The sequence below is a fragment of the Peromyscus maniculatus genome, chromosome 10, assembly GCF_049852395.1.
Source record: "Peromyscus maniculatus bairdii isolate BWxNUB_F1_BW_parent chromosome 10, HU_Pman_BW_mat_3.1, whole genome shotgun sequence".
Taxonomy (NCBI): domain Eukaryota; kingdom Metazoa; phylum Chordata; class Mammalia; order Rodentia; family Cricetidae; genus Peromyscus; species Peromyscus maniculatus.
Window position 1 is genome coordinate 7,204,636 of NC_134861.1, and position 13,095 is coordinate 7,217,730.

At 55.9% G+C, this 13,095-nt stretch overlaps 1 protein-coding gene across 2 annotated transcripts; it reads right to left on the bottom strand.

Annotated features, from left to right (window-relative positions):
• Nucleotides 1-5,348: 5,348 nt before the first annotated feature.
• On the bottom strand, nt 5,349-13,095 carry Slc35e4 (solute carrier family 35 member E4). Of its 2 annotated transcripts, XM_076545816.1 has the most exons (3): nt 12,720-13,089; nt 11,851-12,534; nt 5,349-6,312 (listed from the first exon to the last, which is right to left on the bottom strand). In XM_076545816.1, exons 2-3 carry the CDS (start codon nt 12,467-12,469, stop codon nt 5,879-5,881), a joined length of 1,053 nt encoding a protein of 350 aa, XP_076401931.1. In that variant the 5' UTR covers nt 12,470-12,534; nt 12,720-13,089; the 3' UTR covers nt 5,349-5,878. The 2 variants fall into 2 exon arrangements, with proteins under 2 accessions (XP_076401931.1, XP_015847165.1); XM_015991679.3 differs by having other exon boundaries at nt 11,851-13,095.

The following is a 13,095-nucleotide window of genomic DNA, read 5'->3' on the forward strand; positions in this document are numbered from 1 at the left end:
CTTGCTTATATAAAGTAGAGGAAGTGTTTAACTCAGCGGCATTGTTTGGAGTTCTGGGAAATGGCCGACAAAAGCAGAAGGGTGAACTTGAAGACAAGACCTTGAGATGGGTTATTAAAACCCAAGGAGCTGCTCATTTCCAAGTTAATGTGTTGGGGAGTAAGGGGTGAGGCTGGGGGCGGGGGGCATGACACCAGCTCTCTCCGCAGCCCAGGACTAGCAATCCTCTTTACCCTCCAGAGTGCTGGGATTACTGGCGTGTGGCGCCTGCCAGGCGGAGGGACACTCAGGTTACTTCAGGTTACCTTTTGATTAGAGGATTTAAACCCCATTGGCAGGCCAGTTACAGTCACCTGTTTGGGAACCTGGGCTGCCTTTCCTCCCTGGATTTCCACTAAATAGTAACTGAGTTTCAGTTTGTTGCTTGGAACTTGAGCAGTTTTAGTTTTTAATCTAGCATATTACAGCCTAGTGCAAAAGCTAATTCAAAATAGTGAACTTCCAGGATCCCCCTCTTCCCCCAGTCAGGATTTCTCTGTGTAGCCTTGTCTGTCCTAGGAGTCTTCTGTAGACTAGAACACAGAGATCACCTGCCTCTTGCCTCCCGAGTGCTGGGATTAAAGGTGTGAATCACCCTGCAAACTTGCAGAATTTTTAAACAATCCACCACTCTACTCTGCCCCTAGCTCTTCCCACATCGTCATCTGGCTGGCCCCGGGCCTTTTGGCTCCTCCAGTGCTTCTTCACCTGGGCTTAAACTGCACCGAAGGTCTAGTTACTCAACAAAGGAAGAAGCAGACTGGCAAGATGGCTCAGCAGGGAAGAAAGAGGCTGGCGGTGCCTCCTGGGGGAAGAAAAGAAGCAAGAAGAGTCCTTGCTTTGTTTTGTTGTGACTGTTGGTTTTATTTAAGTTTGTTCCCATGTAGCCCAGGCTGGCCCCCAAATCACTATGGAGCTGAAGATGACTGGATTTCTGAACCCCCTGCCTCCAGCCCCCGAGTGCTCGGATTACAGAGGTGAGCCACCGTGGTGCTGGAGGGAGGCACCTAGTACTTCGTGCCTCCTACCGATGGAGCCACATCCTCAGTCCCGAGAGGTCTTCTAGGACTAGACAGAGAGCTTGCCTAACGTGCACAAGACCCTTGGGTTCCGTCCCTAACACTGAAAAGAGGAGTCCTTGTTTGCCCTGGCCTTCTAGAATGACAACCCACGGGTACCAGGGCAGGATGGGAGGGGAACCCTGGTAGCTAAGGCTGAGACAAGGCTTTGCCTGAAATCCACAATGGCAGGATGCCCAACACAGCTCCAACTTCCTGGCTTCCCCCAAGACCTGGCAAGAAGCCTGGAGGCCAGGGCTGCACCCTGTTCTGTCCAGCAGGAGCGTGCCCTGAGGTTGTCTGTGCAGGGGGCCACAGAGGAAGGGTGGAGAGAAGACCACATTGCCTGGGGGCGGAACGCCGCAGCACCTGTAACTCTGACTCAGGACACTCGGGCTAAGCATTTCCCAGGCAGCTCCCCGGGGCTGCAGAGTTAGGTTTCAGTGCCCCATTTACAGCACAGAGGCACGGGAACCGAGTGCCCTTGCTCCAGGTCACAGCACGCCAGGGCCGGGACTCAAACCCAGTTCTGCCTCCAGAGCGCCTGTTTTTCACCATGCGACAGCACACCGCTGTCCCCATTTTCACTCCCCTCCATTCCTGGTACTGGTCTTTATGAAGGGCAGTTTTAACTGTCGCCCTGGGAAGACCTACCATTACCCAGGGACCTCTGGGCTTGCCTGTGGTGCATTATATTTTGACTTAGTTAACAGAGGTAGGGAGCGCTGCCCTCTGTGAGCAGCACCATTCCCTGAGCTGGGATCCTGGACTGTTTTAAAAAGGAGAAACTGACCCGAGCACAGGGATCCATCACTCTGACTCTTGACTGTGGCTGTGAGGTGGCCAATTGCTTCAGGCTCCTGCGCTTGACTTGCCTGGCATAAGGGACTGTGACCTCCAACTCTGAACCAAAGCAGCGGTCTCTTCCTTCAGTGTTGCTGTTGTCGGGGTGTCAGCAACAGAAAAAGTGACTAAGGCGACTGTCAACTACAGTCTGAAAATATCAAGTGGTAAATTCCTGCTTCTGCCCACCCAGGCCATTGAGTCATCTTCACAGTATAGGCTGTCCCACAGTCACACGGTTATGGTGTCTTGGTTATGGTTATTGGATGTGGTGTCACCATGGTTGTGTGTAGTAACTGTTGTTTTACTTAATAATAGCCCCAAACACAAGTGTAGCAGAGTGAACTCTGCATTTTGGATATGCCAATGAAGAAGCTTTAAAGTATGTGCTGTCAGTGGAAAGGTGAACGCTGTTGCCTTGCTAAGAAAGGCGTTGAACACTAATTGCTGAGATCAAGACTTGTAAGAACAAGTCTGTGACACTGTGAAAAAAGAAAAGCTATTTGTGGGAGTTTGCTGTTGTACTTCAGACTGCAGAAGTTAAGGCCAAGTGTGTGATAAGGGCTCAGTTAAGATAGAAATCACATGAAACACACTGGGAAAAAGAACGCGGCCAGTCTAGGGCTGTTTCCGGCATCACTGGAGGTCTTGCGATGCATCTGGCGTTACATCTGCTCCCTGCCACACCCTGTCCCAGTCCTGGAGGCACCGGTCTGGGAGGCGGGTCTGGTGGAAAGAGGAGAAAGGCTACTCTAACTCAGGTGACATGTGACCATGTGATGGGGCGGGGAGAGGGGGAGGGGAAGCGGGGAGGGGAAGCAGGGAGGAACTTGTGGAATGGTCACAGTCAGCTGGGGCTTCAGATTTGCTGTGGCAAAGGGGGCGGGGGCGGGGGTAGCAGTGGAGAAGGAGAGAAGAACTTTCCCAGGAAGGCAACGTTTGTTATCCTGGGCAAATCAGCAGTGACTGGATACAAAGATCATGAAGCCTCAGAGAGGTGAGGCCACTTGCCCAAGGCAACAGAGTCCCAGGACAGCAACCTTGCAGTGGGGTTCTTCCTACTGGTTATCCTGTGATCTTCACTGGCAGCGACACTGTGGGGCCAGGCAAGACTAAGCTAGAGTCGTGCTGTAGATAGAAAGATGTACTACTGAGACCCTGGCTTTCTGCTGCTGGTCTCTGTGCTTCTGCTGGAAACTGATTGGAGGGCCTTGGGGACATCAATTCAGTGACTGGTGACAGGCCAGCACCTAAGTCAAGCACAGATCCATCTAACCCCTATCCTGTCCTCACACCACCAGGCTTTGACCTGTGTGTGTGTGTGTGTGTGTGTGTGTGTGTGTGTGTGTGTGTGTGTGTGGACTGACTCCCCAGGCAGCAGGCATCTCCTGAGGCCAAAGAGCCTGGGTGAGGGCTGGGCAGGGACACTCCTAGAGTGGTGTGGAATCCCTCCAATAAGACGAGTCACCAAGGAGGCTGTCCCCAGCCAAAGCATGTCTTCTCTCCTGCCCAGCTAGGCCTGAGAGAGGAATCCAGCAACAGGCAAGCCGCGTAAGGGTGGGACAACCAAACCAGTGGCATCTCTGAGTCAGCGAGAGGTGGGTGGCTGTGACTCAGCAAGGCCCTCAATAAGGCCAGGCTGGGTGGAGGCTGAGGCTAGGGAACCCCACGCCTGTCTGGGTTCCTTGCCATTCACCGCCGTCTGTCTCCCACCCAGCCTCAGGTTACCCTCCACACGCCCTGGCATAGGAGTCCTTCATGAGTTATGTGAATGAATACGGAGTTCCTCTCTTGATCCAGGCCCTGTCTGCTCTAACTCTAACACTCAAAAGGAACCTATTTTCAGGTGGATCTGTAACCGTGGTGGGGAGCAGGGTGCGTGGGACTAGCCACCTGAGATAATGACAGTCATTTGGTACTGGTCACCCCCTCCTTCCTTACCACTGGGCTCCTCATTCGAACCCTCCCCACAGGGACCATCACAACCCCGAGCGTCATTAACTGGTGCTCAGAAAGGAGAGGGAGGGCTGGAGATGTCGCTCAGTTGGCAGGATGCTGCTTGCCTGGCATGCTTGAAGCCCCAGGACTGCATAAACCCAAGTGTTGAGATACACCTGCCCGTAATCCCAGCACTCGGGAGGCAGAGCCAGGCAGATCTCTGTGAGTTCGAAGCCAGCCTGGGCTACCAAGTGAGTTCCAGGAAAGGCGCAAAGCTACACAGAAAAACCCTGTCTCGAAAAACAAAAAACAAAACAAAACAACAACAACAAAAGAGTCCAAAGTCACCCTCAGCTACAGAGTGGCTTTGAAGCCAGCCTAGGCTACATAAAACCCTATCTCCAAAAAAATCAATTAATTAATTAAAAAAATTTTTTTAAAAAGGCAGTCTAAATGGGGTGAGCAGTTAGGTTGACAGAGCAGAGTTAGGTCCAGGCCTTTGGGCCTCAGGCTAGGTTCTTTTTTTTTTTTTTTTTTTTTTTAAGATTTATTTATTTAGTACAGTGTTCTGCCTGCATGTGTTCCTGCAGGCTAGAAGAGGGCACCAGATCTCACTATGGATGGTTGTGAGCCACCATGTGGTTGCTGGGAATTGAACTCAGGACCTCTGGAAGAGCAGTCAGTGCTCTTAACCACTGAGCCATCTCTCCAGCCCCCAGGCTAGGTTCTTACCCACTGTAATAGTATAGGGACTTAGAGGCTGAGAGGGTGGATAGACAAAGCTGGGACCAACCACTTGGGGAGCTCTGTGCTAGCCCTAAGGTAGGGATCTTGCCCTAAGTTCACTGCATGAAAAGCCTGCTCCCTGGGGCCCTGGACTCCTGGGTGCTTCCTTGGTGCCTGCTCCTCCATGAAGCTGCCCTTGTGACTGATCCTGTGCACCCAACAACCCTAGACTCAGCCCCTCATGAACAACCTCTCTCACTGGGCTTCTTTGAAGGGAGAGTAGCGTGCTGGAGTCTTTCTCTTATGGTAAGTATATGGCCAGGAGAAGGGAGGAGGTCGTATAACAAAAGGGACCAGATGGGATAGCCCAAGCGAAGGCTCTGGTGGGCGAGCTGGCACTGTTCTTGGTGAGACCGGTGCCCGAGAGAAGTGAGCCAGGAGTCTGGCAAGGACACAGGATAAGGGGACTTGTGGTATACAGCAGAAAGCCCTCAATTTGTCCTCAAAGTGGAGTAGAACTCCAAGAGAAGAGTGCCTGGAAGATGGCATAGGTGGGTGGGTGGGTGGGGATATATACCACCGTCCTGAAGCTGGACAATGGGAGCCTGGCCAGTAGAAGGATTTGTAGAGGACAGTGTTAGGCTGGAGGCCAACACAGGGTCAGGGAGTTAGGGAGAACCACGGGGTAGCCAACCAGTCCCTTTCTGTTCCCTTGACTTGTCGCCCCAAGGAATGAGACAGACGTCCAAGCAAAAATAGTTTATTTGAGGATGGAAGACCCAAATCCAGAGGAGGAGGCACCAGAGAGAGGCTGTAGTATTGACCTGAAGTTGGCACAGACTACCCCAAGTTTTTAGGGGAGCCCAGCAATGAAGAAGCCTTCTCTGGTGTCCCTCACGGCCTCCCCCACTGGAGGCAGGATTGTGCAAGCGCTGGGCGTGGGCTTCATCATAACACACTGAGGTTTTCTAAGTTTGCCCAGCAATTTTCATCATGGTCCTTGACACTGATCATAATGATTCATCTGACAGGCACACATGCCAGACTTGGACCCACCATCCAGTGGCAGGCCTTGCTCTCACAGGTGAGGCAGCCAGGGACAGGGGGTGGGTCTCTCTGAAAGTGCCTGGCCTCCCAGGCAGCCCTCCTGGAAGGCACCTCCTTTCCCTGGCCTGGCAGACATAGCACCTCCTCTCTGCTTTCCTCATGGCCGGTGTCCATGGTTAGATACAGGCTAGGGTTGCCCAGGTATGGCTCATGCGCTGCCCCAGGTCTCAAAGACCTTTGCCAGGCTGGTCCCTGCGCCACAACCCCCAACGGGTAGCCCGGGAGGCCACGAACTCGCAGTTGTGGTAAAGAAACATTCCTGAAAGGGTGAGTGCGATGCCCAGGTAGCTGAGAGCGCTGAGGTGGCTGCCGAACAGGAGCCTGGACAGGATGAGGTTGCCCACAACTGTGAGGTTGCCCAGGACGTGGACGGTGAGGGCGGAGGTGAGTGCCAGCAAGGAGAAGCTGGCCAGGTTGTAGATCACAGACAAGAGGCAGCTGAGCAGGACACAGGCCCAGAGGCGAGAGTCGGTGGGAGTCAGCGGTGGGGCCGCTCCAGCCTCCATGACCAGAGCAGCGCCTGCCAGCAGGCAGAAACTGGGCAGAGAGGTGGCGTACAGCAGAGTCACCGCGTCCAGCCTCTCTTCCTGCAGCAGGGCACCTGCAACCAAGATAGGGACTGTCATCACCGGGGATAGAGGCAGTACCCACTGAGCCAGCCCCATACAGTCCTGTCCTCAGTCCTCATGACCCAGCCTCCTGGAAGCCAGCCCTGATGCTGAGCAGGGTTAGTGGTTCCTGTGGTGAAGTGTCACTTTCAAGTGAGGAGGAGTTAGGCCACTTGTGGGCTTGTGTGGACTTGTGACCTGTGCCCACTCCTCCCTTATAGGTAAAATTTCACAAAGGTAACATGTACAAAAGCCTTAACATGGTAAGGGCTCAGGAAATGTAAAAAATAAAACTCATCCCTGCAGGGATGAGGGAAGCAGGGACTGAGCAGCAGGGGACCCAGTTCTAGCACTTACCAGTTCTAGCAGAACAGAGGTGAAGGGGCTGGGCGGGAGGGGAGAGTGCAGAGGAGGGGAGAGGAGAGTGCAGAGGAGGGGAGGGGAGTGTGCAGGGGAGGGGAGGGGAGTGTGCAGAGGAGGGAAGGGGAGTGTGCAGAGGAGGGAAGGGGAGGGGAGTGAGCAGGGGAGGGGAGAATGCAGAGGAGGGGAGGGGAGTGTGCAGAGGAGGGGAGGGGAGTGTGCAGAGGAGGGGAGGGGAGTGTGCAGAGGAGGGGAGGGGAGAGTGCAGAGGAGGGGAGAGTGCAGAGGAGGGGAGGGGAGTGTGCAGGGGAGGGGAGAATGCAGAGGAGGGGAGGGGAGTGTGCAGAGGAGGGGAGGGGAGTGTGCAGAGGAGGGGAGGGGAGTGTGCAGAGGAGGGGAGGGGAGTGTGCAGAGGAGGGGAGGGGAGTGTGCAGAGGAGGGAAGGGGAGGGGAGAGTGCAGAGGAGGGGAGGGGAGTGTGCAGGGGAGGGGAGGGGAGGGGAGTGTGCAGGGGAGGGGAGAATGCAGAGGAGGGGAGGGGAGTGTGCAGAGGAGGGGAGGGGAGTGAGCAGAGGAGGGGAGGGGAGTGAGCAGAGGAGGGAAGGGGAGGGGAGAGTGCAGAGGAGGGGAGGGGAGTGTGCAGGGGAGGGGAGGGGAGTGTGCAGAGGAGGGAAGGGGAGGGGAGTGAGCAGAGGAGGGGAGGGGAGAGAAGGAGAATAGTTTTGAGTCCGATGCTGGGATGGGCATCACCCCAGTCACTTAGGACACTGGGTGGCAAAGGCCAACAAGGCAGTCATTGTCGGCCCCTGGCAGCCACTCACTGTTTGTGATTTCAATCAGGGGGTTTGTTTGCTTTCAATGTTTTGAGACAAGACCTCATGTAGCCAAGGCTGGCCATGAGCTCTCCATGTAGCTGAGGCTTGCCTTGAATTCATCCTCTTGTCCTAACACTGTGCTGTCACCCCCACCCCCACCCCTCTGAAATGCTGGGATTACAGGTGTGCACCACCACGTCTGGCTGGATAGTCTGTGTATAATCTAACAACAACAACAACAAACAACAAACAAACAACCTGCCAGCAGTGGGGCTGGTGAAGATCAACACAGAATTCTAAGGAGAGAAGGGATCCTGCGGCCCGCACAGCGTGGCTGACTGCCTATGTGCACACCATGGCCGCCATCAGAGGCGGTGCACACCACGGCCGCCGCCATCAGAGGCCGTGCACACCATGGCTGCCGCCATCAGAGGCGGTGCACACCACGGCCACCATCAGAGGCCGGCAACAGTCTGCGGAAACGGCCGAGACCAGGCCGAGACCAGCGAGAGCCTTCTCCAGGTCTTCGGAGACAAGAATTGGTCCTGGTGCCCTCCTGGGCCCCCCGGGACCGCTGTTTCCTGATTCACACTTTCCAAAGAGCCACAGTGCTTACTCACAGCCCAGGCTTAGAACAGGAAATGATTTTTATTCCTCTCTCAGTTCATTCTGCTGTTTGGGCTTGGTTCTCTAGGAAACAGTCTCTCCAGCACAAGCCTTTCTAGACATGAACAGCTAATCAGAATGCCTCCTGCTCGTTCACGATGAACAGCTAATCAGAATGCCTCCTGCTCATTCACGCCAAAGTTAGTACCTGAGGAGCTGTCCGAGAGAGACGTGGGCCTTGAAGACACCAAGAGAGGAAGGGTCTGGTTCCGGGTGGACTTCACTCTCAGGCGTAGACCCTGCACCTGTCCTGCATCCTGCCCAACCTCTCTCTCCCTGCAGCCTGCCCCCCCCAGGGCAGTGATGCTTAGGGCAGAAGTGACTCCCTGCAGCCCCCCCCCCCAGGGCAGTGATGCTTAGGGCAGAAGTGACTAACTCCCCAAATACTCGCCTGTTGTGCTGACTCCTCAGTGACCCCGCCCCGCCAGACCATCCCCATCACCCTCTGCTTTTCCAAAGACATTGTGTTGTTGTTTCCTTCTGGAAAAACAATAACCCAGCCCAGGGCCTCCCCTCACTAAGAAAGCTCCTACTCCTGAGCTACCCAGCCCCAGCCTCTCCAAAGGCATTGTTATTTAGGTCTTTTGGGGGGTGGAGTTGAGACAGGGTCTTTAAACATTAAGAAATATTACATCGTGTATATGCACGATGTGTGCATATGTATACCACACGTATGCAATTTGTGTGATGCATGTATATGTGGAATATGTGGAGGTCACAGGACAACTTTCAGGAGTTGGTTCTTTCCTTACACGGTGGGTTCTGAACATGGCTTCACCCGCTAAAACACCTCACTAGTCCTGAGACAAGGGCTTCCCATGTAGCTCATGCTGGCCCAGAACACTCTATGGCTCCCAGGCTGGCCCATACTAGCCTAGCTGTGTGACACTCCTACCTCAGTTTCCCTCAGCGATGGGAATGCAGGCATATGCCGCCATGCCAGGCTGAAAAGGTTATTTTATTTTCCTGCTTATAGACAGAGTCTGACTTTGTAGCCCCAGCTGGCTTTGAACTCATGATCCTCCTGGAGTAGTGCAATTGCAGGCCGGCACCTCCATGCCTGCTTCAGAGGCCCTTTCCTGTCAGCATCTGAACAGGATGCTGCGGACACCCAGCAGTGACCTATTTGTAGACCCTGGCCTCTTGGCCTATTCCCACTTTGTCTCTTCCCTGGATGTGTTACATGGTCACCTCTGTCTCCGTCTCCTCCCGGACAGCACGGGGAGGAACAGCACACACACGCACACGCGCACGCGCGCACACACACACACACACACACACACACACACACACACACACACACACACACGCCGTGTACAGACTCAGCACTGGAGCTGCCCCCTATGCTCTGCTCCCGATGACTGACAGGACTCTCCTCCCGCAGCCTGCGCCTCATCCCAGGATGTCTTTCCTGCTCTGTAGCCATCGTTGTGGCTGCGCAGCTCCCTCAGCCGCCTCATGGAGCCCGCACCACACCTGCGCCCACCGCGCCCTACAGACCCTCCCTTGCCAAGTGCAGCCCTTCACTCTCCGAGGGCCCAAAGGATGAGGACCAAATGAGGTTCTGAAACACGGGTGGGCGCAGATAACAACAGGCCCGGCAGGCTGGCGCCTCACTCCCTGCCTGTCTGCGAATCAGCGTGGGATTGCTCCACTCCGCGTAGCCCCCTGCAGCTGGCCAAGTGGGAGGGGAGAGGCTGCTGGCTGCCTGGGCTCTCTTTCTGGACTCCTACCCCCTGCTCTCACCGCGGCGTCTGCTCTCAGGGAAGGAGCTAGCCCGCGTGTGAAGTCTACGCGCTAGTCTGAATCTGGCCCAAGAGCCTCTAGCAAAAAGAAACTTCCTCTTTTTAAAAGTCTGGCGCACGCCTTTAATCCCAGCACTCGGGAGGCAGAGCCAGGCGGATCTCTGTGAGTTCGAGGCCAGCCTGGGCTACCAAGTGAGTTCCAGGAAAGGCGCAAAGCTACACTGAGAAACCCTGTCTCGAAAAATTAAAAATAAAAAATAAAAGTCCATTCCAAACCCTGGATCCAGTCCACTCCCCCCTCTCAGCTGGGCTCCCATTTCTGTTAGCGGAACCTCTAGCTCCTAAGTGCCCTCTCTACCACCTGGCCCAAATCCATGCAGCCTAATCAGTTTACCAATCTGACGTCAACTGATATCAAAACCATCAATTAAAGACACCATTTGAATTTCTTCCCTATGCCAGACTCCAGGCCAAGTGCTGAAGACACAGAGATGCCCCAAAGCCGACGGGTAATCAATTGCCCCGAATACCCCATAGCTGGCGAAGCAGAGGGCCCCCGATGCACCCAGTCTAAGAAGCTGAGTCTTGAGAAGGTAGAAGGGAGCTGGCACAAGCCAAGAGGTGGCTTGGTGTCAATAACATGCCACTATGAACATGCCTGCACGCCCTGATGCCTGACTAGTCACGGCTCTTCCTAAGACAGGAGCGGCCCAGAGCCCGGCATGAGCACTTGGCTCTGGCAGGTGCATTGTGGGCCTGGAAGCTGGTGCCTTCTCTGCCTGGTGTCCGTCCCTCCCTGCCCAGGAAGGCCCTACAGGGTCGGGTTTCCCTGAGCCAACTCAAGGCCCAGCTCAGGCCTCAGCTCATGTAACCTGAGGGCTAAAATAGACTGGGCTTTCACCCTGCCCATGGCCTGGGAAGATGGGGACAGGACCTCTGGGTGCCAGTTGAAGATGCCAGGCAGGGTCAAGTCCCTCCCTTCACCATTCCTCAGCTGGAGGCCACCCCAACCGTAGCTCAGCACCCCTGGGGACCCCTAACTTTCCACCCTCGACTCGCCTACTTCTTCCCCGTGTCAAGGCGGAGAGGGTAAGGCCATGACTCAAATGCCCCTCCACTGCTCAGACAGGAAGTCAGCCTCCACCCCAGGCATACTGGAACTGGGCGGGGAATTATACCTGACTTCTGCTCTGAGTCCTGCTGCCCACTCCCAACAGAGCCAGCACCCGGTCACACAGACCGGACTTGGGAGTCCTTGGGAGCCATGTGACCCCGGGCCAATCATAAACCACTTCGGCGGCAGTTGAGAGGCTGAGACATGAGGACCACAAATTTGAGGCCAGCCTGGGCTTCACAGCAGGACAGCCTTCCCTCCCCACCCCGCCCCCATAAAATACTCCCTTATCAACACTATCACCTTCAGCCTGATGGGAAATGGACATGGCTGTGACAGGTTGCCAATCAACACACAGCCTGAAGCCTGTCACTGTGGCTCCCAGTCAACGCTTCCCTGGCTTGGATAAACCCAGGTTCCCAATCAGCTCCCGGCCTGACTGCTTTCCCTTTTCTTCCCTAGTTCACACTTCCTGGCCTTCTGGGTTCATAATCTTAGGACGGCACGGAGTCTGAAGGCCATGTTCAAATATCGCCTCTGCTGATTACTGGCACAAGGCCCAGGCTGAGACTCCCACCTGGCAAATGGGGCTACAGTACCTGACGGACTCTAGGAGAGGCCATAGGAGGATCCAGTGGGACAAAAGGCTTCTCGAGTTAGAGAACACACTCCACCAACTACTGTTATTAACTAAGCCTCTAAGGCTTAAGTTTGAGGCCTGAACTCCCTGAATTCTCCGAGCCTTATCTGCAAAAGGGGATCACTGCCACCCCCTTCACAGGAACATCCCAGCCACACACCCCACCTCCTCAGATGGAGACCAGGCACTCACTCTGTTGAACGGACTTGAAGCCTCGGAGACAGGTGGCCATTAGCAAGAAGCCACAGCCCGCTGCGGGTGCCCGGAGCTCTCCAGCCAGGCTGCATGCAGCTCCCAGGCAGAGCGGGCCCATGGCAGCAAACTGCAGGGGATGGTGTCTTCGGCCAAGGAGCAGCGCAGACAAGGCCAGTGTGAACAGTGGTGTGGTAGTAGTGGCCAGCTGTGCTAGGTCCAAGGGTACAGTGCTCAGGCCCACGTTGCCGCAGGCCATGGAGGTACCAAAGGTGAGGCTGAGGAGCAGCACTCTGCCTTGGATGCTGCGGGGCATGGGCCGCCGAGCCCCCCAGCGGCATGCCAGGGCAGCTGCCAGCATGTGCAGGGCTGAGAGCAGCAGGGGCCGTCCGAAGCCATGCACTGTGAAGATCCACTTGTTGAGGCTTGACATGCTGGCTCCTGCCAACAGCCACACCAGGGCTGCCACAACCACTCTGGCCCGAGCAGGCTGCCCAAGGATCTGAGGGTTGTCAGGAGGCCACTTGGGGCAGTCATGCTCCCGGGCACTTCCAGCCACAGCCACTGCTTCGGCTGAGGTCATCCTGCCTTCATGGCGCTCCAGTGGGCAGCGGCACATCCGCACCAGTAGGGCTGCGGCAGGAGGCAGGCTTTCCAGGGACTCGCTGGGCCAGGTCCTGATTCCTAGGACAAGAGAGGGCACCGCTTCAAGGGCTAGACCCGAGCCAGCCGATTATTCTAACTTCCTCAGGGCAGAACAGAGGTCGTGGCCGCTGAGATGCCGGACTGCCTGGTACCCACACAGGCCTGGTAAACCTTGGCACCTCTCGCACCCTCCTCCACGCCCCGGGCTCACGCGATGCTCTTACACGGAATCCTCTTGGCTTTTTTCCTCTTCGGTCCCCAGACCGTCAGGATGAAGACACTGACTCGGACCTCCTGCGTATTTGGTGCTCAGGCCGTGACCACACAGGGCAGGGGCGATCGCGCTCCGAGCGTGGGAGCGAAGGTCGCAGCAGCCGCTCCCCCAGTCCCCCTCGCCTCTGACAGCGCGGGGAATAGAGGCGGACAGGCCGGCAGGCACGGATCTGCGAGCACGGCCTGGTTGCAGCTGCTCTGGCTGCTCTGGCTGCTCTGCTGTTTGGCGGCTCGGCTCCCGTGGATCTGGCAGCGTCCAGCACTGGGTTCCAGACCGGCCCTGCGCGCCCGCGCTGCTCCGCGCTCCCGACCCCGCCCTCCCCGCGG